The following is a 27,448-nucleotide window of genomic DNA, read 5'->3' as shown; positions in this document are numbered from 1 at the left end:
GCTTATGATCCCGATTAATAAAAAAACCGCAAAATATAAAACTTAATTTCTTTAAAACGTTACGAAATTCGAACTAGTTTACTACCCTGAAACTTCACTGTCAAATGAATCCACGCAAACATAATGGGAATAAAATCTGGAAAACCAACATGGGAAAGACTGATAGTCAGACAGAGGGACAGATTGAGAGGAAAGCCATAGTCTCCTTCGGTTTTACAAATCGGTAGGGGACTGATAATTATATCTCACAGTTACTAATACTAGCGGGGTGTTATACTGGTGTTGTTGTTTGGTGGGGTTTTTTTTTTGTTTTTTTTTGCAAATATACAAATTTGAATTGCACATTTTTCCAAAATAATATCTTCCAGAATACTGCAATTAAGATTATATGCATAATTTCAATACTTCATTGGGTTTCGTCTGACGACAATAATTATTATTTAATTGCTAATTTTAAAATGTAATATTATGCTAACGTTTTGATATAGAGCATGAAGTGCTAAAAAGAATGATGTCTTTGGATGGTTAATTTCTGGGGAAAAATATTAGGTTTTAAGCAGGATAAAAAAAAAACAATTAAAATACTAAATGTATCAATTAAATGCATTTACGTTATACACACAATGTATATTCAAAGATATCTTAGACATATTATTTTCTGACTAATTCTTGTACAGTTCAATGACCCGGGTGGTTCAAAGAGGTTTTGTTGTCTCGTCTAGTTTTTATCATTACTTCCTTATTTTATTCAACCATAATTTACATTTGCATTGTGCCGCTGTTAGTGCAAAACTCTTATTTACAGAATAAGACCTTTACATAAAACAAAAATATGCTTTATGAATATAAAATGTGTAATTCTTTTAAATTCAACGCAGTATATGTCTTACTATAGACAGGTGACAGTAATTTCGTCAGAAAGGTAAAACTTTTTTTTTCTATATCAAATTGTGTGAACATTTAAACCAAGCAAGAACAGCCATTATCTATTTCTTTTACAACCCTCCGCCATTTAACATTGTATCATGTTTCTATAATTGCTATACCAACAGAACCAGGGTTCGAAAATTTCAATTCACATCGCTTCTACCTGGTATTTTTGAAGAATGCTACATGTATGGTTTATGAAATGAAAGGCGAAAATAACGAACAGTGACCAATCTCCTATAAGCAATACAAAATAGAGAGTTGGGCAAACACGGATCACTGGACACACCAGAGGTGGGATCAGGTGCCTAGGAGGAGTAACCATCCCCTGTCGAATGGTCTATGAAATGTATATAAATACACAATCGGTAATTAGGAACTATGTACATGAACTTACAACATATGTATTGAAGCCTGTATATCTACATGTATGATAAACAAATACCTTTTAATCAATCAAATATATAATAATCACGCGCGTAAGCGTATCACGTGAAACACTTTCTGTATGCGATATGTGCTCATCCCAAGTTCCAGTCGAAGATTTTGAACCAGTAATACGTCATATGGTATCCCTCTCTTGAGTCCATAACAAAACAGTTGGGGAGCAGTGACATTCCAGGATGGATGGCCGTGGGAACAAGGTATGTCCCATTAAAGGGGATAATGCATGACGGGGGAGAGGCATCTTCTATCACTGACGAGTGGAAAGTCAAGTGAACATACTGCAAATACAAAATGATTTTAGAGAACAGATGAAAGGCGAAGATTACGAACAGTGATCAATCTCATAATTCCTATAACCAATAAAAAATAAAGAGTTGGGTAAGTACAGATCCCTGGATATACCAAAGGTGGGATCAGGTGCCTTGGCAGAGTAAGCATCCCCTGTCAAGCGGTCACATCCGCCGTGAGCCCTATATTTTGATCAGGTAAACGGAGTTATCCGTAGTCAAAATCAGTGTGCCAAGAATGGCCTAACAATCGGTATGAAACACAGCATTTGATCCAAAGATATGTTGTATTGTCAAGTAATTCTACTTGGTAATTATCAAGTAAGTTTAATAAATTTCTTTTTTCCCCCTACCTTTTGATAAAGAGCAGAAATTCTATTTCATTTGATATCGTGCAAATATGTGTAACACAAAATTTGTATCGACGAACTGCAAGGGAATGCACCACGAAAAAATAAATCATATTTCAGTCGAATATATAAGTACTTTAGAATATTCTCAAAGATAAATTCCGGTGCTTTTTCTCTCCGGTGTGCATTAACTTATTCATATTTTCTTTGAGCGCGATGCTCTAACCACTCGGCCCTCTCACTTTTCTATTTTAAAACTATTTCAAATCCTCCTAGACACCTGATTCCACTTCTAATGTGTCCATGACTATACTTACTCTTAAATTTGTATTCTTTATAAGAGTTTTGAGATTAAATCTTCACCTTTTCATTTCAAATGCAATTACAACTCTACATTGATATACGCAATAGTAGTACTAGTGTTTCAAAGAATCTACCTAATTTTGTAAAAGTACGAGAGAAAATGTTGATCAGCCTCATGAAATAATCAGACCAGATCAGATAGACGTGTATTGAAAAAAACATTTCAAAGGCGAATGACAAATATTTTTATGCCAGAAATTCATAAACAACATCTTCATCCGAATTTCCAGTCGAATATTTTGAACCAATAATAGGTCATGTGATAACCCTCCCGGGAATCTCCTGTAAAGCAGTTTGGAAGAAGGGACATCCCCATTTCTTTGGCCGTTGGCACGAGATAGGAACCCGTGAAGAGGATTTCACACGAAGGAGGAGATGCATCAATTATCACAGACGAATAAAATGTTAAGTGAACGATCTGAAACATTGTAAACAAGACTGTTGAAATCAGTGTAACATTAACTTGTTTGTCAGTAGCCTGCCTCGATTCAAAAACTGATCATACGCAGAACAAGTTCTTGCGTATCGAATCAGTTGATATATATAAACACCATATGCAGGTGATAATGGAATATTGCTACATCAATATGGGAAGTTGACAATGGAGAAGCTGAAATCATCCCGTTTGTCATACAGTTGAGTTGTTATTTTGCTGTGAACACCTATCTTCATCCCGTTTGTCCTAAATTTGAGTTGTTAGTTTGCCGTACGTTATAATATTTGAGATAGCTGAATTATGTTTGCTTTGTAATACAATATCTTATTATTCTTGTAAGGTATTTTCTACGAAATATGATTAATGTTTTTCGTTTGAATCGTAAGGTAATTGACATCACGTGACGTTACAACTGCCTTTGTGTTAAATTGTATGTCTACTCAACGACCCTTTCCGTGGGGATCCAAGTTACATGTAGAATAGGTCCTCAGGACCCCTTGCTTGTCTTATGAGGTGACTAAATGGGACGGTTCTTCGGATGAGACCGCAAAACCGAGGCCCCGTGTCACAGCAGGTGTGACACGATAAAAATCCCTCCCTGCTCAATGGCCATAAGCGCCGAGCATAGGCCTAAATTTTGCAGGTGAAGGACTGCATTGGTGATGTCTCCATGTGAGAGAAAGACGTTAAACAATATTCAACCAACCAACCACTTTCTCTATTTCAAAAATGATGAAAATGAAAAATTATTTATGTTTTTATAGATGAAATTAATTCACTTTTGTTAGATTGACGTGCATATTTTATGTTTCTAAGAATCATGCAGCAATGATACAAAGGCTATAATTACCTGTATCAACATATTGATTCTTCAACATTCTAAAATTGTATTTTGAGAGATTATATTCTATTTTGCAAAAACTATCAGAGTACAGTTGCTGCAATTCATGCATTCCTACTTTCAGTGATGGGAGACCCATAAATGACACATTATTATTTTGAATTTCCGATTTCAATTCTTAGAATTTTGATTTAATTGACGATCAGACATTCCTTTCTTACTTCTATATGTTGATGATGCACATCGGAACTATATTTTTACGGAAATCCAAATGGCGCTGGTGTATGAATGTACATTTAAGGAATGTCTTTTCTCGAGCCTCTTCACACTTGCATATATACACCGATATGACGTAGATCGAGGTTTATAATCTCACATAAAATTTCTTATATCTACATTCTAATCATTCTAATTATGTTTTGAAGATGTTCGTCAGCCTACATGTAGATTGGGTCAATGGTATTCATAGCCAGTGGTTATCCAATTTCTAAATGTTTATTACAAGAAGGATAAGGGTGAAGCGTAGTGAATGTAAATATAGAGAAATAATGCACAAAGTACACTTTTGTTGTAGTTAGAGGAAAATGTTTGTTCATGTATGTAAATGATCTAGAAAGACAGTACTTTTAGACACCACTGTTTACGTACCATAGAATTGCTGTCCGTTTCCTCGGGGCCAACACTGACATTCAGCGGCCCCTCGTCACATCCTCCCACGTAGATTTTCTCTCCCTTTGAACCAGGCTTCAGCCATGGGGTCTTAATGGTCGCTATGCAGTCACTGATAGAAAATTGTAATGGATGACATAGTACTGATGTTATTTGTAATGGACATACATTATTCGTAAGCGCTGAGCATAAGCCTAAATTTTACAGCCCTTCACCGGCAATGGTGACGTAGACCTCCATATGAGTGAAGCATTCTCGAGTGGGACGTTAAACAATATACAATCAATCACTTAAACATTACTTGTTAAGATCTAACTCCTCAAATTCCGCGCGCGCGCGTGTGTGTGCATTAAATGTGGACTATTGGGTCTCACCAGTCTTGTGTTATTCTGCCCACTATCAGTAGATTTATTATTCCGATCTCCAAGTGTACACTAAGTAGATTTCACAGAGATGGTAAAATATTATTCATATGCCCGATTGAAAATCAGAAATTTAGTTAATTAAAATGTGTTTTTCAATTGTTCATTTTCAAGAGAATTCTTGCATTAATGGACTGTCAACACATCTCAAAGTAAATGTCTATCAAAAACATTTGGCATGGATCGCGAATCATAAACGATGTATGTCAAGGCCCCCTAGCCCCCTAGTAAACATCACAGACAATCTACCTCATCTTTATTCATAATTTTTGAAGTTTTAAAATATGTCAAGAATAAATAATGTCCATCTATTCCAGCTGAAGGCATCTTACTTCTACATTTCAATATGGAGATAAACACGTTGAGCGCGTCGGGTTAGCAGAGTTGTTAGTGCATTTACATTTCACCCCTCCGTAATTAATTCTTGGTAATTATATTCCTTTGAATAATTGATGGTATATTTTTTTGTAAGATACAGTTATCTACCCTGTGTAATATGAAATCAAATACGTTAGGTAACTTAGTGTCACGTGCTGTATCATAGTCATTCTGAATACCTAAAGAACTTTACTCCAACAAGTCACCATTTCTGTCACTGATTCTCATTATACCCACTTACGATAAATGTTGCATTAACGAATTCATTCGAGTTCGGTGATTAATTTAATGTAAATCGTGGTATCTTGTTTAGAAAAATGTACTAAACGATAAAAGAAGCAATAATGTCTTCCTTTCCTTGTGAAATAAATGACAAAATCTTTTGATTTCTTGAATTTCTATATTGGGAGAACTTAATTTTTCTCCAAAAAAACCCCCCTTAAAATATTGTCATTTTACTAATTTCACTACATTAAAAATGATAGAAAATAGTACAAATGACTTAAATAGGAGACATATCTCAAGCTATATAAAATCTGTAAAATCGAGGAGCTTCCGGGGGCTTTGCCCCCTGGGCCCTCAAGGTGGTCCCCAGTCTCAATAAGTGCCCCCCCCCCCCCGTAACCGCAATGCCTGGAGATATATATATATATATATATATATATATATATATATATATATATATATATATATATATATATATTCATATATTTTATATATAAACGCGCTGAAAAGGCCACGACACTGATGGTTATTTAAAACTCAAATTTTCGACGCAACCCGCGTCTTTATCAAGAGACATATATTACATAAACAAATATCACACACCACGAAAACACGACAAGCCTTTTCAGTGCTTTTATAAATTTCTCTACCGGCCTTGCATCTTCTTAGATCCGACACTTTAAGAAAGTAGGGTGTTGTTGAGTTTTCGTGCTTATATATATATATATATATATATATAATTACCAAAAAATAGAGGAGTATAGAGATCCCATCCCACTATAGAACATGGAGAAATCGTTTCACTGAAATGTTGCATTGGAGATCTCTTATTTGATTTATTTCCTTTTGTTTGTTTTTATTCTGTATCAGATTTTCAAAACAATTGGATGAAATAAGTACACAGAAAACGTAGATATAATATATCATGACAGGCACATTTGAGAAGAAAATTGTATTTCATATATTCCGTTCATGTTCAAAATTACTTTTGAACTATTTCAATTTGCTTCATGAGGAGCAAGCAAAATAGGGGCCTCCGTGGCCGAGTGGTTAGGGCATCACGCTCAAAATCACACGGCCTCTCTCAACTCTGTCAGCACGGGTTCGAATCCCGCTCGCGTCGGTAAGTGAGAAAGTTTCTCAGTTTACTTTCGGAATGTCGGTGGTCTCTTCCCAGGTACATTGTATCTGGGTTCTCTCTTCCACCAATAAAAACTGGGCGCCGCCAGATAACTGAAAAATTGATGAGTGTGGCGGAAAACATCAATAAGAGAGAGAGAGCAAGCAAAATTCATGTATTATATCTACAGGGAAATATTTGCCCCTGTTTTATTTTCGTTCCTTTCGTCCTTGTTGTCAGTGAATGAATTCAAAACTGTTCGGGTGAAACTGTTCTTTCCATTATATCTCTTTTAACACAACTGTGTGTGGACGAATTTAAAACAGGACGAAACCGTTAGCAATTGCAGAAAGGCGAAAATATCACGGGTCCAAAATAACCCCGTATACAGTGTTTCGACGCAATTTACAATCATTTTTTATTTCAAAATTCAAGATTACAATGTGTCTAATACTTTATTTAATTGATTTTTTTTTACGTGTACTTAAAATAACAAGCATATTTCACATGGTTTACCCCTTCCCTTTTCTTATCTAATTATTTTACAGGAGCATAAATCTTCTCGACATGTTTCGTCTTATCTCGAAAATATCAAACTGAAGATCCCTCTCAATTCAATTAAAAGTACAAATTAGCTGCAGATCATTAAAATATACATTAAATAAAAAATTCCAAGATATGCATAATCAATATAGATAATATTAATAAGAAGTAAACCAACATCTACCTTCATTAATATTAATTCCAATCATTGGATTGACAAATTCAAATATAGATGAAATGAAAATAGCAACAGTCAAGAAGAATTATTCAAAACTATGCGATGATTTACATGTAATAAAACGAAGAATGAGTTAGCGATTTATGTAATGTGATAAACAGTCAATGTGTGGTGTATTATATTGCGTCTATAAGTAAATATTTGAATTGTTTTGAAGTTGATACGAGTTTCACCTTAACTTCAGTAGATAGATACAAACTCAATCAATCATAAAACGTGAAGTTTATATCAACATAAACTGGCCTCATTTACTAATTTCTCATACCGACACACATATACACAATGCGTTACAGTTATAAACATACCAACTGATATTAAACGTTTTTACATGTAGCTTTAACATGCTCTCTTTTTACTTTTAAAAATATGTAGCAAGCTGCTAAATAAACTGCAAGTATCAGATTTTTTTTCCCTTCTTATATACCATCGAGTTTCATAGACGCTAAAACTGCAGGCTATCACAGACAAATAAATCATTTACAGTTCACTTTAATTTACTTAAGATTATTCTAGAAGTTCATTACACATGACAGTAATACGTGCGTTAATTTTTGACACTGGCGGGTTTTCATTGAATTAATTTGGATGACTTACTTGAAGGTCGTGTTAACAGTGACGAGGAATTGTAGAGAGGATACTTTTTGCAGCCGCTCAGAGGAACAGACCACAAGGGTCACCAACAAAGCGAGGATAGGCCATTTTAAATCCATGAGTGTAGGAAATGAAGATATGGGACACAAACAGGTGCTCGTTCTAAATATCAAATATTGGTGATAAATCTCGTATATTTTCGTTGTCTCGTCAGGCTAAAATGTGTGTTTTCTGTGTCTGAAAAGCGCAAAACCAGCGGTATTATTTTTTGCACTTATGAAAACAAATACGATTATAATCAACAAGTATTTTCATACATGTGCGATGGGTAAGATTACTTTTTGAGCCCATTCAGTATCAGATCTCTTTGTTGTAAAATATTTTGTATCTATAAGAAACAGTTAAAGAAACCTTTTTTTTTTTTTTATATTCGTGGGTTTCAGTAAAAGGGTATTCCCTGTTGTAGCTCGTACAACCGTGTATGTAAGGACTGTAGTGTTTTATCCGGCTGGGAATTGTGCATTAAAACAATTTCACGTTCCTTAGTTTACGTTTTCGATACGGCAAAAATCAATCAATCAATCCCTAGTTTACGTGTCAAGGGGCCGAAGCTCGTTTTTGAAACAGCATAGGTCATGCATAGTTGAAAATCACCAATATAAATTAAATGTCGAAACATTGTTGGTATGTTGTATAACGTTCCCTTCAAGAACGTTTCACTCCTGTCGAGATGTCAACAGCTGTAGATGAAGTACCACAAAGTTTGATGCATGCATACTAGAGTTCACGGCCGTAGTGGTAAGGTTTCTTTATCATGGAAACACCTACTGCGACACCTTAAAATGGTGGTCCCCACAATTCTAAAGGTCATATCCGAAAGACTCGTGACTTTCACCTGTGGTAGCGTTCAGCGAAGGAACAGTCACTATCTATCATGTTAAACATCTTGGGTTTGATGCGGGTCCGGGATCTGTATATAATTGAACCGGGGCCTCTCGGAAGTTACAGGTTGTACATTTTTGTGGTCCTCCTGATGGAAATTGGAATCCATTAAGATTTAGGAATTGAAAGTCAGTAGGACGCAGTATAACCTTAGTGGATGTTTGAATCCATTAATACCCATGGTCCTCCTTATGAAAATTGAAATTTCAATTAAGTTCAATTCATTTATTGATTCATCAACCACATTGGATCCATAATTCCCAAGAACCAAGTGGAATTTCAATTTAAACTGTTGGAATTCCTATTTAGACTAAGTCAGTATGTTTGTAATGCATGCAAATTCCTTTATTAATGCCATTCCGCTTTCAAATAACTTTAAGTTGCTAATTTCGGATTTCTCTGTTTATCCGGAAATATTGCGACTGCTGAAAGGTTCATTACCTGACACTTCATTGTGACAAGGGGAATCACTCTAAAATATGTCCTGTGATGATAGCAGTGTTTATTTTTTGAAATAATCAAATTCTGAAGGGATATTGTAGCTCATTTTGGTAAGTTTTTCTCTCTCGCTCCAAATCATCAGATTCCTTTCTAATATCATAAAAGCGATCAATAAATGTTATCCATCCACTTTGAAATGACAGCATGTTCGTCAAATGTTACACTATATTATCAGATTGATTTTTTCATCCACGTTGTAAATAATTCTGAGGACTTATTTTGAAGATTATGATTGTTAAAACTTGAGAAAAAATGCATAAAATTATTATTATTTACATGAAATGGATTGTACGAGTCATTTGGATTCATTTCAATTCCATTTTATTTCAAATTGAACAAATATAACTTATTATCCTTTTCAAAGCATACAGAAAAATTGGATCCCACCATTCTATGTACAACAAGGGGCTCATAGACCAAATGCTCACTTGAGTCACCTTGGCCCTGCTTAGTTATTTTTAGAAAGACCAATTGTTTTCTTTATTCCCAATAAAATTGTCCACCCCCTATTACGACTCAACCCTAGTCCCACGGGATCTTTATGTAATCGAACTAGAATTCTAACAGCATAAGGATGATACAATAAGAAAATTAATGATTTTTTCTCTGTATCCATGTATACAATGGTGAAGATAACGAACAGTGATCAATCTCATAGCTCCTATAAAGAATACAAAATCACGAGTAGGGTAAACACAGACCACTAGACATATCAGGGGTGCAATCAGGTGCCTAAAAAAGAGCCCTATATTTTGATCAGGATAACGGAGAAATCCGTAGTCAAAATCACAGTGTAAAGAACGGCCTAAGAATTGGCATAAATACGTCCACTCCAGAAAGCACATTACCCAATGACAGATTGTATCGGTAAATTAGATCGTTTTAACGATAATAAAATTTGCAAATTGCTTACGTTAAATGAGACTGTTGAAAACACTGTAATATCAACTTGTTTTTCAGTAGCCTGTCTCGATTTAAAAAATGATCACACACAGAACAAGCTCTTGCATATAGAATCAGTTGAGACAAAAACACCATAATCGTATATGAAATTTTCCTGACATAATCTGACTTTTTTACTATTCATTGCCCTTAAGACATATTAGTATGAAAAATTCGCAAGTGGCTTTAATTTTTTTCAAATTATGCACCCTGGGGTTAATTAGATTTGGACTAAAGTTAGGGACCAACTTTAACAATATGATGTAGTTCCTCATTGGCAATATCTTTGTACATAGTCTTTGTTGATCACGTCCTCCAACACTGAACAGTTTATTGGAATTCCCATGGACACAAATTGTGCTCCTTTATTGGCTAACCTGTTTTCATATTCTCACAAGGCAAAATTTATTCAAACCTTTTATCTATTAATAATAGTATTAAATTTCATTCATATGTCGATTCAATATATCCCACTGAACTGGAAGGGAACTTTCACATCTGCTTTATACTTAGCTATTTTATTGAACATATACTGTAAAAGTGGGTATTTACGTATGGGGTATATTTACATTGATTACGCGATCACATGATAAGGGTGTAAACCCCAATGCGTACAGTTATAAGTATGTTATATTCAGTTACCACGTATCCCCCCAACGTGTAATGTTGGACGTGGAAGTACGCGTACGTCAGTCCCGAGTAAATAACAACTTTTACGGTATGTTTGAGGCAAACTTACAATTCAACTTTATGACAAATGGGATGACATTAATTCAGTTTCTTCATCGTCAACTTCCCATGTTTATGTAGCGATATTCCATTATCCCCTGCATATGGAGTTTCTCTCAACTGATTCGATACGCAAAATCTTGTTCTGCGTATGATCATTTTTAAAATCAAGACAGACTTCTGACAAACAAGTTAATGTTACAGGGTATCAACAGTCTCGTCGTCCAAAGTCAGCTTTTCTCAAATTCTTTGGTCGTAATACCATAAACACGTACTCCTGGATGTACCAGAGGTGGGATCAGGTGTTTAGGAGGAGTAAGAATCCCCTGTCGACGTGTCACACCGCCGTGAGCCCTATATCTCGATCTGGTAAACGGAGCATTGTACGTCAATACCGTATAATGTATAATGATGTTTACAGCAAATTGTCCCCAGTCCGGAAGTCCCCATGTTACATCACATACATGAAATAATTTTGCACTGGCGCTTCAATTTAGAATTGAATCAGCTGAGACATAAACACCATATGCAGGTGATCATAGATGTCAACGACAAACTTACAACACAACTTTATAACAAACAATCGAGTTGGCTTCAGCTTCTCCATCGGCAACTTCCTGCATTTGTGTGGCAATATTTTATTATAATCTACCGGTCGTGGTAGCTGAATGATAGAAGATTTGCTTCACAACCGGGAGGTCGTGAGTTCGAGTTCTGGTCTGGTGAGTTGCGTCAAACCTAAGACATATACATAGGTAGTGATTGCTCCTTCACTAAACACTCAGAATTTAGAGGTGAGAATAACGGGCCTTTTATATATGACCTTAAGAACGGAGGTCCTGTGTCGCGGCAGGCGTTGGTGCGTTAAAGAGGCCTCACTGCTATGACCCTAAGCGCTAAACATAGGTCTAGATATGTTGTACTTCACCTACTTCATCTTCATGTTTCATTGGGTGTCCTGGAAGGCCATTCTATTCTTGGGAGGATATTTAAGAATTGTTGGGATGTCATTCTGAGCTTTCTGGGAGATCATGCTAGAATTCCTGGGAGGTCACTTTGATTCCTGGGAGACCATTCTGAGATTCCTATGATGTCATTTTTGGATTCCTTTAGAGTCATTCCTGGAGGTTCATTGTAGGATTTATGAGAGGTCATTCTTGAAAAAAAAATGAGGATATGAAATGAAGCGTGAAGCGTTGCAGTTCAAACCCTTATTATTTTCATATTTGACTTTCATTTTTGTCGGAATGCAAAGCCTTTGAAATAGATGTACTAAATTTATCAAGATTTGTAAGCGTATTGTTCACAATTGCAGTGCATTTACAAGGAAATGGATGTCTTTACATCATATAAAGATATCAAAAACAAAACTACATGTATTGGAAAATGTTATATTCTGATTGATGTGAGGTCATTATGATAGTAATGGGAAGTCAGTCTCCAGTTCATGGAAGGTCACTCTGAGGATATCATTTTGAGATTTCTGAAATATTTTAAAAGAGAGATAACTTCATCAGTAGATAATTATGAAAGCCACTATAGGTGTTATATCCATAGCTTGAATTCACAAAAACTTACATTATGTTAAACACTATATCACATATCGTTCACTCATCATCATAGCCTTTTATTAGTGCTCCCTTCAATAAGGCTTTTATTGACTTTTAAGAAAACATGTCGATTTACGTATTTAGAGTTGAGGAAGGGTGTGATGATGATGATGATGATGCGTGTTATGTGTATCCTCATCTCACGTTATATAGATTTCTGTGTCAGTATTTACCATGCAAGGTGAAGATAACAAACAGTGATCAATCTCATAACCATCTATTGTTATATTTTTTGGTTGGTTGGTTGGTTTTATATTGTTTAACGCCCCCCTCGATAATCATTTACTCATGTGCTGACGTCACCCTTGCCGGCGAAGGGTTGTAAAATTTAAGCCCCTGCTCGACGCTTACGGCCTGTGAGCAAGGGGATATCTTTATTTTTGAGAATGTAGGATTTATATAAAACGTGGGTGACCGTCAACACCCATTATTATATTATACATGCAGTTCTTTCCAAGATCGTATGACTAGCAATAGCTTACCATACAACGTACCTGTATAAGGCATTTACAGTAACGGCATTAAGGGAATTTCAGCCCCATGTTAAATTATATAATTCCCTTATCACTCTTTAATGACCTTTTGGTCGTCTGATCTTACGACACGAGATGGCTCGCCAAAAGTCTTGAAATGCGACAAGTTTATCAAGCACGATGTATGCTTCAGGGCTGTTTTTCAGTTTTGTTATTGGTAAGTATTATTTTCATGAAATTCAACGTTAAGTCTAGACACAATGTGTTTTGTTAAATTTAGATATCTTTGGTACCAAAAAATGTGATGATGAAACGGGAGTACATGTGCTAAATCTGGTTTCCCCATTTCCATGTTCTTGTTTGAATGTGTCACGACAAGATTGTTTTAAATTATGACGGTGCAAATTGCAGATGTAGTTTTAAGTACCTGTACATTTCTATTTTCTTTGTGTCAAACACAAAGCAAAAGAGAGGGTTCTTTTCGTGTATATCATTACATGGATAATTGGTTTGTATTCCTCAATCAAAGGTCCATGTTCAGGATTCTTGGCGAGCGGCGTAGTACACATATAGAGAAAAAGGCAGGTGATAGTTCACTCTAGGATATAATGAGAGCTTTTGATTTCTGTATATCAGGCGTTGGGAGTCTGACATGTAGTTTTGACGATGGTCTGTGTGAATGGTACCCTATTCCAAACAATTTAGTTCAATGGAAACTCGGAACAGGGAGCACCCAGGACCCTTCCTCAGGACCCGGCGGTGACCATTCTCCGGCAGGAGGTGAAGCTTGTCTCTATTCATAGTTAGAACGAATTACTCCTCAGATATTCATGTTATAAGTGATCAAATAAAATTGCGTAGACAATAGTGCGCATTTATATATTTGCATTATTTTGAAAATGCACCATGTACCAAGCGACATTAATTTTTGGTTCAGTATGATACTGACATAGTTATTTTGGAATATTTATCAAACTTCATCTGAAATGCAAGTAATTGGACTGAATAGTGTCTCACACATCCACCAAAATGGAGAAATACGAGTATTTGATCTGACTGCAAACATTTTTAAATGGAATGAATCTAATCTGAACCATGACCTTGATATGTGTTGGCGATCGCATTCCACAGAATATTATACTATTTTTATTAATTTGTTTATGTTATTGCAGATGGTCAGTACCTGTACATCGATGGTCATGAATTTTTAAATACATCACTAGCAGCTGAAATAAGAAGTCCAGAATTGTATATCCTCAGTAACACCACATTATCTTTCTGGTACCACATGAATGGAGTGGGAGTTGGAGATCTAAGGGTCGTTTTAGTAGACCGATACCAAAACAGAAAGATAGCCTGGGTGAAATCTGGTAGACAAGGACCAGGGTGGTGTTTGGGTCATGTTAGTTTGGAGGACCTCACAGCTTATGTAAGTACAGAACCATTACTCTGTGTGGTGTCAGCTGTTTCTTTCTGTTCCTATTGACCTGTCTTTTTGGTACAGTTGGTGACAAAAGAATGCATTTTGTTTCTATATGTACTGGTTTACTAATATTGCTACATGTATATAACTATCGAAAATCTTTATGAACTAGATTTGTTGTTCTAAGCAACACAAAACTGGAAAGTGTGATTTACATGTAGTGGAGATCATATTGTGAGATCTGTTACGACTGATAACCCGCAGAGTAAGATGATATTTAGTTTTGTTATCAACTATTTTTATCTTCTCGAGGTTCTACGGTCGTCCACCACACACGTTTAATAGTATCACGTGTCTACGTATCTATTATAATTTTTTCATAATTTGACTTCAGACATCAAACATACATTGAGTAGTCAAGCATTGAAAGGTGCCCATCCTCAAATATTTCATGTAGACTTTCCCCCGAAAAGTTCAAAATCACAATGCTCAAGATTCCATTTTACCCCATTATTTTCAACTTCATAAAGAGTTCAGCAATCGATGACATTAACTTTTGATATAAACCTTTTTGCGATGGGTCCAATTTCATACGTTCAAATTCTATTTTGCAGTATATCAAGTGAATACTTTGACTTAAACCTTGAAACATAAGTTGTTCAAACGCATTCTCTGATAAATTTACAAAACTTTACGTGGCATATCGCGGAGTATGTGTATTGCATGTGTATTACATATTGATGAATGTGTCAAAATGTTATCTAAATGTATACAACCCGATAGAAGATAAAATCCTTCAATAACATTATCCCTTGATATCAATCAAGAGATATTTGATCTACCATATCCCTAATGCTCTTGAATTTTCTATTTTCGTGTGAGGGTGTTACATTTCGATAGATGATATTCTTTGCAATATGTAAATGTCATTATAAACATTTGTACCCATCAGCGTGTATGACTGTCACCTAGAGGTGGCGGTGTATCTACAGAAGGGAGGAAGTTCTCAAACAAAATTCAAACAAACCATGTTTATTCAATGCATAGAAGATTTAACAAAGGGAAGCAACCAATGGCCGATGCAGAATTGCTCTATTTGACCATTTATTTCTATAGACAATGAAAGTTAATAGACCTTCATCTAAAGCCTTCAATATTACCTTTGATGTAGTGACCGGTCGACAGAGGATGCTTACTCCTCATTGGCACCTGACCCCGCCTCTGGTATGACCAGAGGTCCGTGTTTGTCCAATTATGAATTTTTTATTCCTTGTGGTAGTTATGAAATTGATCACTGATCGTTATCTTTACCTTTTCTCACCTGACTTATGTGGAACTCCATCTCTGAAACCATAAATATCCAATATTTTTACTTGAATTTACGAAAATTGTACGGAAAGGTTTAATATTGGAAAGAGAAGTGCGTGTAATACTGTAGGAATCTCTAAAAAAGAATTCTAATACGTAAATTTTTAATTCTTGTGGGATAAAATATTGAAGGAACTTTTTGTACGCTACAAACACGGACCCACCAACTCTGGAGACAACAGAGATGGGATCAGGTGCATACGTTACGTTACCAAGCGCTCGATATCAAACGTGAAAGGTCAAAATTTGTCGGCGATTGATCTAAAGCTGTTGACGTATCTAAATGCTTAAAAATTTACCCAGATATGTAAAAGATATTTTTCTAAAGGTTAATGCATCACTTGTATGGCAAGATGTATATATGTAAAAGGTTGTTTTGAATTATGAAGATAGTGATCTCTTGGATTTTCCTGAAACGTCAAGGAATGTAGTACATGGTATAATTTCCTGCTTTGGATATGGTAGATTTATCTGAGAATATTGTTTTTTAAATTGTGCACGGCCCCAAACTTTTGGCTTTCTTCCAAATCATCAATATTTTTTTTTCATAGAAAAAATCCAGACCAATTGTAAAGAACTCTAGAAATTTTTCACATTTCGATTACCAAATTTCAACACAAGTGCTTCAGTGTTGGAAGAGATTCAAATCCACCAAAAGTTCAACATTCTTCCAAATCAACATTTTATTGTAAAGTCTCATCGTGTGTAGTATATTCGTGTCCTTTCGACACTTTGATATAAACTGAACCAGTAGGTCACCTGACAAGCAACTGTTTCCATTGAACATGGTTTTAGCACACCTGAGCTGAAAGCTCAATTGAGCTTTTCTGATCGCCTGTTGTCCGTCGTCTGTCCGTCTATCCGTCTGTAAACTTTTCACATTTTCGACTTCTTTTCCAGAACCACTGGGCCAACTCCGACCAAACTTAGCCAAAAGCACCCTTGCGTGAAGGGATTTCATGTTTGTTCAAATGAAGGATCATACCCCCCTTCAAAGTGGAGATAATCACAAAAATGCAGAAATAGGGTTGGGTCATTTGAAAATCTTTTTCTCAAGAATCACTGAGCCAGAGGAGCTGAAATTCACATAAAAGCTTCCTGACATAGTGCAGATTCAAGTTTGTTCAAATCATGGTCCCCGGGAGTAGGTTGGGGCCACAATAGGAATCAAAATTTCACATGGGATTAAATTGGGAAAATCGTTTAAAAAGTCTTCTTCTCAAGAACCACTGGGCCAGAAGAGCTGAGATTTACACGAAAGCTTCCTGACATCGTGCAGATTGAAGTTAGTCCAAATCATGGCTCCCGAGGTTAGGTTGGGCCACAATAAGGGATCAAAGTTTCATATGGGAATAAATAGGGAAAATCTTTTAAAATCCTCTCATGAACCACTGGGCTAGAAAAGTAAACAAATTTACATGAAAACTTCCTGACATAGTGCAGATTCCAGTCTGTTCAAATCATGGCTCCCGGGGGTAGGTTGGGCCACAATAAGGGATCAGTTTCACAAAGGAATAAATAGGGAAAATCTTTTAAAATCCTCTCATGAACCACTGGGCTAGAAAAGTAAACAAATTTACATGGAAACTTCCTGATATAGTGCAGATTTAAGTTTACTAGTATGATGGCCCCCCTGATGTAGGTTGGGGCCACAATATAGGGAACAAAGTTCCATATGCGAATATATAGGGAAAATCTTTAAATGTGGGCCAAGGTGACTCAGGTGAGCTATGTGGCCCATGGGCCTCTTGTTAAAGAAGGTTTTGTGGTTGATGTTCGATCTAGATTCTTGAAACTTCCCAACATTGTACGTATAACTATTATAATGACTTTTTACTTGTCGACGTGCTATGAACAAGACGCACTTAATAGTGTACCAGTGCAATGCAATGACGCCAAAAGTTCACAGAAATAATTTTGAATTTGAGAAGTCCCTTTTAGATAAACACCTGTTTCAATTTCTTACACACAAAATGGTAAATTTCTTTCATGACATAACGAATTTACAGAAAACTCCAAGGTAAAAGTTAAAAAGATTTGAAGAAGAAATTGCGGTAAAAGTGTTGACAAATTGCTAATTACGACGCTTTTGTGGTTTTACAGAAATATTTATTTTGTGATTAATTAAATCCTACACATAAACAGACGTCTGTTGTTAAGATCCAGTGACCTTTTCTTCTTTATCTAAAATAACATTGAATTAATTTTATAGCTTCCTTGTATGTTTTGCTTTATTTCTTTATATCAACAAATGGGGGTAGTTGCTTAATGAGGAAAGGTTGCGTTTCTATTTGATGAACAGAGCCAAGACATTGTATTTCTCTGCCCTCTCTGTAAATAATGATGTCATTGGGTACATATCACGTTTATTTCACAGCATGAAAATACAATGTAGTTATTCAGAGCCAATCCTAAACTTGAATTTATATATGATGTCGAGACTGCAAATCCTAATACAAAGAAAAATTATTTATTTTATATTTTATTCATTATGGTATATCATTCCACTATTCATTCTCAAAAACAACTCTGTTTATCTCTAGAAGATGCACTAAGAAAGTGCACTTTGTAATCGAAAAGTAAAGGGAAATAACCAAAGGACTTCCTTCCAAAAGGAGAAAGAAAGAAAAACAAAAGAAAGACCGATAATAGGAAAGTACAATATCGCTACACAAAGTAGATTAAAACGTTTGTACATACATGTATAGTAGTTATTTCATTCCAAATTCGTCATTATCTTTAAAGTTCCTCCTATCAAAACAACTTTATGCTATGTACATGTATGTCTAAAACAGTTTTCTAAAAAGCATTGATTACTAGTATCATTAAAATCCAACCAAGTCAATCATTTTCCTTATCACCCGCATTGTACTTCGAGCTTCGTTTTGATGCAGGTTATATTTCAAGGAACAACCAGGCTTCACTATTCCTCTGACATAGCAATTGATGATATATCAGTCTCCATGGAGCCATATGGTAAAGAATAACTCATGGATGTTTTTAATTTGGGATAATTTAGAATAACAGAATTTGATTTAAAACTTCTTCATAAAAAGGAAATATTTTCAAAACATAATCGTAATTTTAGAATTAACACACAGTCCATGGTTTACAACAACGACTTCGATGAAACCATCCACTACATCAATACATATTTTCCAATTACCAAGTATGTATAGATCGTCATTTCTTTGAACAAAATTAGTTTAGCCTTTTTGTTATCTATATCATTATTGCAGTGCCTACGATGAAAGGGATACAAAATCACTGAGAATTATTGCACATTGTTTTTTTCTCCCGTTATAGCTTTAACAATTGACTGTACCTTTAGCACAAGCATGTGTTCATGGCAGCAAGCTAAAGGTGACGATTTTGACTGGCACAGATGGTATGGACGATCTCCGGATTTAACTTCCGGTCCAGAATTTGACCATAAAAATGCAAGTAAGGAAATGACTACATGCTGATATATATTTTGGTTTCATTGATCACCAGGACTACGGATTACTCCGTTTACCTGATCAAGTCATAGGGCTCATGGCGGGTGTGACCGGTCGACAGGGATATGTTTACTCCTCCTAGGCACCTGATCCCACATCTGGTATGTCTAGGGGTCCGTGTTTGCCCAACTATTTTGTATTCCTTATAGGAGTTATAAAATTGATCACTTTTTCACCTTTCATATGTATTCAACAGAAATTTTCATACAGTGTATTTGGCCTGACTCACAGGTAATCATATCACTTGGGTTTGAATTTATTATTAAAGAGTAAAGGTAAAGAACTCTAAATATAGGGTACCCAAGTTCGCCCATTAAAAAAGTAATAAACCAAATGGTATAAATTTCAAATCTGTAATCTAGTATAGTCGTACATAAGCATTCTACGTTGCTACCCAAGTTCATCCCAAAATTCCCTGTGCTTCCCAGGATACTGTATGACGAAATTAATTCGGAAAATCCTACTATTTCTTGCTTGATGTATAGCTGGGTCTTGATACTGTACCACTAAACAGAATGTTTGTGAATTGCAACAAGTAATTGCATAGTATGTGCAACATTATATATCATTTTGAGTTGAATTTTTTACCTGAACTTCGTAATAGTTCCAAGAGACTGAAAATTGTAAAACGGTCTGCACTTCAACATACATGAAAAATGAAGATAACGAACAGTGATCAATCTCATAACTTCTATAAGCAATACAAAATAGATACTTGAGCAAACACGAACCCCTGGACACATCAGAGGTGGGGTCAGGTATCTAGGAGGAGTAAGCATCTCCTGTCGACCGGTCACACCCGACATTTTATCACGTCCATTTTGACCGGTTCCTCTATGAGAGGACCCAAAATACTTCAGAGACTCAAATATTAATTTGATAAATGATAATTAAATATAATGCATTAATTCTGCTATTAACAAGTCTCAATCTCATAACTCCAATAAGAACTACAAAATTAAGAGTTGACCATATAACTTGTGAAAAGCTTACATTAAACGAGACTGTTGAATCCCCTGTAACATCAACCTGTTTGTCAGTAGCCTGCCTCGATTTAAAAACTGATCATACACAGAACAAGCTCTTGTGTATCGAATCAGTTGAGAATTATAAACAAAGTATGCAGATGATAATGAAATGTTGCTACATAGATATGAGGAATTGACGATGAAGTCATCCCGTTTGTCATGAAGTTGATTTGTTAGTTTGCCGTTAATATATATTTTCTATGAATATCTAAGTACGAAGCAGATGTAGAGGACTCTGTGGTGTCTTATTTCGAGTTCATTGGGATATATTGAATCGACATATGAATGAAAATGATTATCAATGTAAACAGTATTTTATGATGATAATTCATGATAGGATCAGACTTTGCCTATACAAGTCTTCTCCGTAGAAAATGATTATTGTTAATATATAAAACGTCGTCGGTATATCTAAATGTCGAGTTGAAGGTCATGATAAGAGATTTTCCTTCTTAAGTAGTTTTAGAATGAATCCTGCCTCATACATGTAGGACTATAACAAGAGATCAGATGATAGAAGAGCAGAATTCGTGCCCATGGGGATTTGAAAAACCATTCATGTCTACTTTCATCCTAAGCACATTAACACAGATGTTTGGCGTTAGTTCTTTTGGATAATTATTGGCACCGGTCACCTTTCAAAATGGCTGTGTAAAGTGAAAGTGCAGATAAGTTTGCAATTTTCAGTCACTTGGAGCTATTACGGACATCAATTTATGAATCGGGGTAAGAATGATGCACATTCTATGTAATTGCTTGTTGTAATTCACAAACTTCCTGTTTAGTGGTACAGTGCCAGGGACAGGTAAAATACCAAGTAGAATGTTATACTATTACGTTTGTTATTTGTTTCATCGGCAAACTTGGGTACCCTATATTTAGAATTCTATAAATTTAATTTTTAATAATAATTAATTCGCACACAAGCGATATAACTGCCTGTGAGCTATTCATTATTTGTTCATATTGTTTTAATTGTTTTCTTCAGCTGATTACTATCTATTACTGAAGGGTCATGAATCCCTCAACAGCAGCTGGGTAGCCAGTCTCTTCAGTCCACACATCACGGTCACTAAGCCTAGAAATTTAACATTCTGGTATCATATGAATGGAGCCGGAATAGGAAACCTCACATTATACAGAGAGAACGCTGACGGCTCCAAGAAACAACTGTTTATAAGGTCAGGGCGCCAAACCTCGTCTTGGAAACAAGTCAGTGTAACGCTTCCGGTTGGTTTTTACAAGGTTCGTATTTTTTGCCTAGATTTATAATTCATTTAGTTGGTAGAATGTCTTGATGTTTCAGTAAATAGATTTTTAAACAGTCCATAAAGTGTAAATCATAAGTTCTTATCAGACAATACTGGTGTCGCTGAAATGGTGAAATATTTCGTTCAGTTACGCAAATCGAAAATTGTGTATTTCAAATTAAATCAATATACAAAATATGCAGCTTTACTTTAAACATATTTGCGATTAACGTCAATTACTACACCAAATGCCATAACAAATGATTTTAATATTGTGATTTCTTGTGGTGCTTCTTTGCCAACAATATGAATATTTTGTGATGAAAGATGCATAATGTGTCTTTCTCCAAAGCATGAAATCAACCGATTCAAACATGTATAGAAATGTTAATATTTTGATATCTTCGTGACGCTGACGACGAAATACTGCGGCCGCTCTCACAAAAACATTTAAAACACTGTCATTCTTTTATACGAGTAATCTTCACTCAAATATATGTATTTCTGAATGAGTAAAACACACACACACACACACACACACACACACACACACACACACATATATATATATATATATATATATATATATAAATATTGAAAATCAGAATGACACATTCCGTAAAAAACAATCATTTACTGCTAGCACTTTCTCCATGTCTGCATGGTTCATCAGGCAGTTCAAATATTTGCAGACATGGAGAAAGCGCTAGCAGTAAATGATTGTTTTTTATGGAATGTGTCATTCTGATTTTCAATATTTATTTACAACTGTGCCGAATCAACTTCTAATATATATATATATATATATAGAGAGAGAGAGAGAGAGAGAGAGAGAGAGAGAGAGAGAGAATTTATGTAGTTCCGTGAGGCCACATCGAGCACTCTAGAAGATTATATCGGAGATTTATCCCAATATATATATATATATATATATATATATATACAACTGGCGTTCTTATTCAGGTCATAGTTGCACTCACTTGAGAATAAAGCAGACACAGACACAAAATTCTTATTTTGACCACAGTACATGAAAGATTACTGATATTGTTCGTTATCTTCACTTTTCATAGAAAGCGTCATGGCTACATCAGTGTCACAATTACAATTTACAGAATGCCTTAATCTCAAAAAGCTGTAGATGTTAAACATTTTAGCAACGTTAGAAGGTGAAGCAGGATTTACATATGTTTTAAATTTACTTTTGATACATTAGCTTGTACGATTCCAATGTTTTTCTTTATGATAAAAGTAACCCTGACATTCCAATATGTTGATTTCTCCATATACACAACTGCATGTAAATATATCACTTACATGCATGCCATGTGCTGTATCAGGCAGCATTTTTATATGTCAATTTTATACCTTTAATATTTACTGAAACATGATAAGGAACCACTGTCTAGTTCGTTGGGTATGTGCGATGATTAACTACAACGAAGGGTGAAGATAACGAACAGTGATCAATCTCATAACTCCTATAATGTAAAACTTATACGGTACCAATTTTGATGCACCAGATGCGCATTTCGACAAATAATGTCTCTTCAGTGATGCTCAACCGAAATGTTTGAAATCCGAAATAACAATGAAGTTTTAGAGCTATTATAGGGAAAAACAGTGTGCCAAAAAAGTGGAGTCAAATTCTTCTAAGGATAAGAGCTATGCGTGAAGGAGATAATCCTTAATTTTGAAATGAATTTCTAAATTTTATAACAGCAATTAAATATACATCCGTATTTTCAAGCTAGTAACGAAGTACTTAGCTACTGATCTGTAGAGACCCTCGGGGACTAACAGTCCACTAGCAGAGGTCTAGACCCAGGGGTCATGATGTAAAACTTATACGGTACCAATTTTGATGCACCAGATGCGCATTTCGACAAATAATGTCTCTTCAGTGATGCTCAACCGAAATGTTTGAAATCCGAAATAACTATGAAGTTTCAGAGCTATATAGGGGAAAACAGTGTGCCAAAAAAGTGGAGTCAAATTCTTCTAAGGATAAGAGCTATGCGTGAAGGAGATAATCCTTAATTTTGAAATGAATTTCTAAATTTTATAACAGCAATTAAATATACATCCGTATTTTCAAGCTAGTAACGAAGTACTTAGCTACTGATCTGTAGAGACCCTCGGGGACTAACAGTCCACTAGCAGAGGTCTAGACCCAGGGGTCATGATGTAAAACTTATACGGTACCAATTTTGATGCACCAGATGCGCATTTCGACAAGTAATGTCTCTTCAGTGATGCTCAACCGAAATGTTTGAAATCCGAAATAACTATGAAGTTTCAGAGCTATATAGGGGAAAACAGTGTGCCAAAAAAGTGGAGTCAAATTCGTCTAAGGATAAGAGCTATGCGTGAGGGAGATAATCCTTAATTTTGAAATGCATTTCTAAATTTTATAACAGCAATTAAATATACATCCGTATTTTCAAGCTAGTAACGAAGTACTTAGCTACTGGGCTGTAGAGACCCTCGGGGACTAACAGTCCACCAGCAGAGGCCTAGACCCAGGGGTCATAATGTATTATAACTATAAAATACATATAAGCAATACAAAATAGAGAGATGAGCAAACACGGACCCCTGGATATACCATAGGTGGGATGAAGTGCTTAATAGTGGTAAGTATCCCCTGTCGATCGGTCACACCCGCCACGAGCCCTACATTTTTATATCTTGATCAGGTAAACAGAGTTAACAGTAGTCAAAAAGTGGAAAGTGTGATAATAATTCATATATAACGACCTCGCCGCTATGCAAGTTATCAAGTTTCTATTGTTATTATTCACCTCAAATACCCAACAAACTAGACCTGTCTGTGATTCCTTACATTGATACAACAATGAAATCGTTTAATAGTCTACCTCATGTACCACAAACTCTTTAAACGAAAAAGAGTCCATCAATTTCTTTTTATTCTCTGTTTTGCAGTTGGTGTTCGAGGCCACTGCAGCGCACCACTACAGCAGTGACCTTGCGATAGATGACATACATTTACAAGCTGGTCCACCGATAGTAGGGTAACCATTTCACGAAGTATGCACTTAATCATGTCCGCAACCCCAACCCACCAAGATAGTGTTGATAGATCAAGACTCACCTATACAATTCAACATTTGCTTAAAATCCTACCGTTACTACTCAGCCATTTCTGTGATTGAAATAAGAACTTCCGAGGACACGTGTGGTTGTTATTTGTGCAAAGTCAAGAAGTTCAAGAACTCTGGAAGAATTCTTATCTCCTATGTAATGCATGTAGTCAAATTAATCCAAAACGTACATAGAATATTCCATTCTATAATTAATTTAAAGATGCATAGTCCGATAACATGTACTCAAGAATATCACAAGATTGGTAAACATGTGCGATAGCTATCTATTTGTTATTGATCGAAATAAATTATTATACATTTCCTCAAAATCGCATATAAAGAGTATTTTTAGGTCACCTGAGTAAACAAAGGTGACCTATTGCAATTGGTTGACGTCCGTCATCGTCCATCATGTGTTAACAATTGAACATTTTCAACTAAACTTCAGGACTCCTGCATATCTAGGGCCATAGGGGCGGGGCAAAAACTGCCCAAAATTGACCAATTTTCAAAGATCGTCTTCTCTAGAACCGCACATGTATCAGAAAATCTAAATGCATAATGATGTAGAGTCAGGAAGGCCTCTACCAAAATTGTAAATTTCATGATCCCCGGAGTAGGGGTTTTGATCCCAGGGCGGGGCTAAACCAATCTAATTAAAATCAGACTTCTTAGATCCGCGCCGTATACTCTGCGTAAGTATTACAGCGATTGTGAGCATATCCTAGGATCTGATTTTAATTAGATTGGGGCTAAACTTAATATATAGTGTTTACAAATAGCATCTTCTTTAGTACTATTGATACTACATTGAAACTAAATGGATGTTTAGAAAGAGCAGGTAATCCTTTACCAAAATTGTAAATTTGATGATCCCAGGGGTAGGGTTTTTCGTATTAGAGTGGAGCCAAAATGGTCGGTCATTAAATGTGTGAACAATATAATTTTTTAACTTCTTCTTGATAACTACCATTCCAATTCATTTTAAATTTGGTATGAAGCATCTTCGGAACAAGGGGGATATGAATTGTAAATGTCAGGATTCCTGCACTTTCGGGGCCTTAGGGGCGGGGCTAAAAATGCCCCAAATTGACCAATTTTCAAAAGTGTTCTTCTCTAGAACCTCACATGTTTAAGAAAACCTAAATGCATAAAATTGTAAAGCAGGAGAGACCTCTACCAAAATTATAAATTCATGATCCCCGGGGTAGGTGTTTTGATCCCAGGGTAGGGCCAAACTTACTATATAGTGTATAAAATATGTAAAACATTTAATTAACATCCTCTTTAGTGCTATTGATACTGAATTAAAATTAAATAAATATTGAGAAGAAGTATATAGTCCTCTACCAAAATTGTAAATTGCATGATTCTAGGGGTAAAGGGTTTGTTTCAGGGAGGTTGGGAAATTTTAATGATGATTTGAAGGACTTATTCAAATTTGCTGATACTGTTTAAAATCTAAATGCATACTTAGGAAGAGTAGAAAAGGATTTACAAAAAATGGTGAATTTCACAACCCAGGGTTTCGACTTTAGGATGGGTGCAGATCAATCATATCTTCTAATGTTAATACACATATTATTTTACGTAAAACCTTTCATCAGTGTATGCACTTTTGAGGACATTGAAGTTTTAAGAACACATCTTGTTTTATATATACTTTTGCTGAACATTAGAATTTAGCTTAAATATTCAGAACAGGATTTTTTCTCTCTAGATTTCATAGCCCTTGGGAGCAGTGATACTTTTCACTAGTATCCAGGCGACCGCTAAGGCCTTTGGGCCTCTTCTGAAGTGTTGAACCAGTATAATGTATTCATAACTGCGTGATATTTGAGAAATATGGCAGATGATGTTAGTTCTAGAGACTCTTTCTACGGCTTATGTTCATGGAAAACTTAAATTATTTTTGGAGCAAAAAGTACTAAATGTATTGGTAATATGTATATATAATAATTGATATAAGAAGGTAATAACAAAAGACTACTGAGATAATTAAAATTGACAGTTTTAATTATTGTAGATAATAGATAAATAATAAGGGCACATGAATGACAATTGATGATACATGTATATATAAAATGTTTTTCAGTAATATTCAATACATGCTCCCTTCTTTCTCATTAAAATGATATACGATCACAAAAGTTGAGAAATACTGGGGAAACTATAGGAGAGTTTGGAATTCTTGGAAGCACGCTGTATGAGGATATTTCAAAAGCGTTTCATAAACATTTAAAATATATCACGATTTATTCTGCATGTTTCATAAGCATGAATTTATTTTTCAGGTGAGAAATGAGTTGAGAATTTCCGTGCGTCACATGTACATTTACTGCAAAACTTGTGTCGAATGTTGTACCGCTTCCGTCTCTGTGTAGGGTTTTCTAAGTTATGGATTTCTAAAGCAAATAAATATATTTATACCTTTTAATCTTTGTACCAATTTTGTGTCACTTTTCCTTGGTTTTATTTATAACTTAGAAACAGTTTATGTAATCACTCTCCTCACAATGTAAAGAATGTTGCAAAATTCCCCTGTCTCTACCAATGTTTCCAAAGCGAGGCATTTTAACAGCTCTAATTATCTCAGCATTATAATACTCAGAAAATCGGAATTCAATTGGTTTTCTCTAAAGGTGAAACAGCATTTTAGTTCACTTTCATTGATCATATGTATCTGATTCCACTTCTGCTGTCCACGGGATATCGTGTTTGGCCCACTCTTAATTCTG

The 27,448-nt window shown here is 35.4% G+C and overlaps 2 protein-coding genes across 5 annotated transcripts in view; one reads left to right on the top strand and one right to left on the bottom strand.

Annotated features, from left to right (window-relative positions):
* Window positions 1-27,147, top strand: part of LOC125650056 (MAM and LDL-receptor class A domain-containing protein 1-like) — a 32,716-nt gene extending 5,569 nt beyond the window's left edge. Inside the window, exons 1-9 of one of the 3 annotated variants that reach the window (XM_048877998.2) lie at window positions 13,166-13,251; window positions 13,671-13,814; window positions 14,207-14,463; window positions 18,720-18,801; window positions 18,914-18,994; window positions 19,132-19,269; window positions 21,342-21,598; window positions 24,550-24,654; window positions 27,005-27,147. In XM_048877998.2, coding sequence (XP_048733955.2) covers window positions 13,215-13,251; window positions 13,671-13,814; window positions 14,207-14,463; window positions 18,720-18,801; window positions 18,914-18,994; window positions 19,132-19,269; window positions 21,342-21,598; window positions 24,550-24,642 — 1,089 coding nt within the window. In that variant the 5' untranslated portion in view covers window positions 13,166-13,214 and the 3' untranslated portion in view covers window positions 24,643-24,654; window positions 27,005-27,147. Of the gene's footprint in view, window positions 1-13,165; window positions 13,252-13,670; window positions 13,815-14,206; window positions 14,464-18,719; window positions 18,802-18,913; window positions 18,995-19,131; window positions 19,270-21,341; window positions 21,599-24,549 lie in introns of those variants that run through there. The other 2 variants (XM_048877997.2, XM_048877999.2) reach the window with 2 other exon arrangements.
* LOC125650062 (uncharacterized) lies at window positions 1,347-8,450 on the bottom strand. 2 transcript variants are annotated; one of them, XM_048878008.2, is made up of 3 exons: window positions 7,841-8,450; window positions 4,300-4,432; window positions 1,347-2,792 (listed from the first exon to the last, which is right to left on the bottom strand). In XM_048878008.2, the coding sequence occupies exons 1-3, from the start codon at window positions 7,954-7,956 to the stop codon at window positions 2,589-2,591; spliced, it is 453 nt and encodes a 150-aa protein (XP_048733965.1). In that variant the 5' UTR covers window positions 7,957-8,450; the 3' UTR covers window positions 1,347-2,588. The 2 variants fall into 2 exon arrangements, with proteins under 2 accessions (XP_048733965.1, XP_048733964.1); XM_048878007.2 differs by having other exon boundaries at window positions 1,347-1,652.
* Window positions 27,148-27,448: the final 301 nt, after the last annotated feature.

Source organism: Ostrea edulis, chromosome 5, assembly GCF_947568905.1.
Source record: "Ostrea edulis chromosome 5, xbOstEdul1.1, whole genome shotgun sequence".
NCBI classification, from domain to species: Eukaryota; Metazoa; Mollusca; class Bivalvia; order Ostreida; family Ostreidae; genus Ostrea; species Ostrea edulis.
The sequence above is the reverse complement of the archived record's forward strand: the minus strand, read 5'-3'. Positions and strand labels throughout refer to the sequence as shown.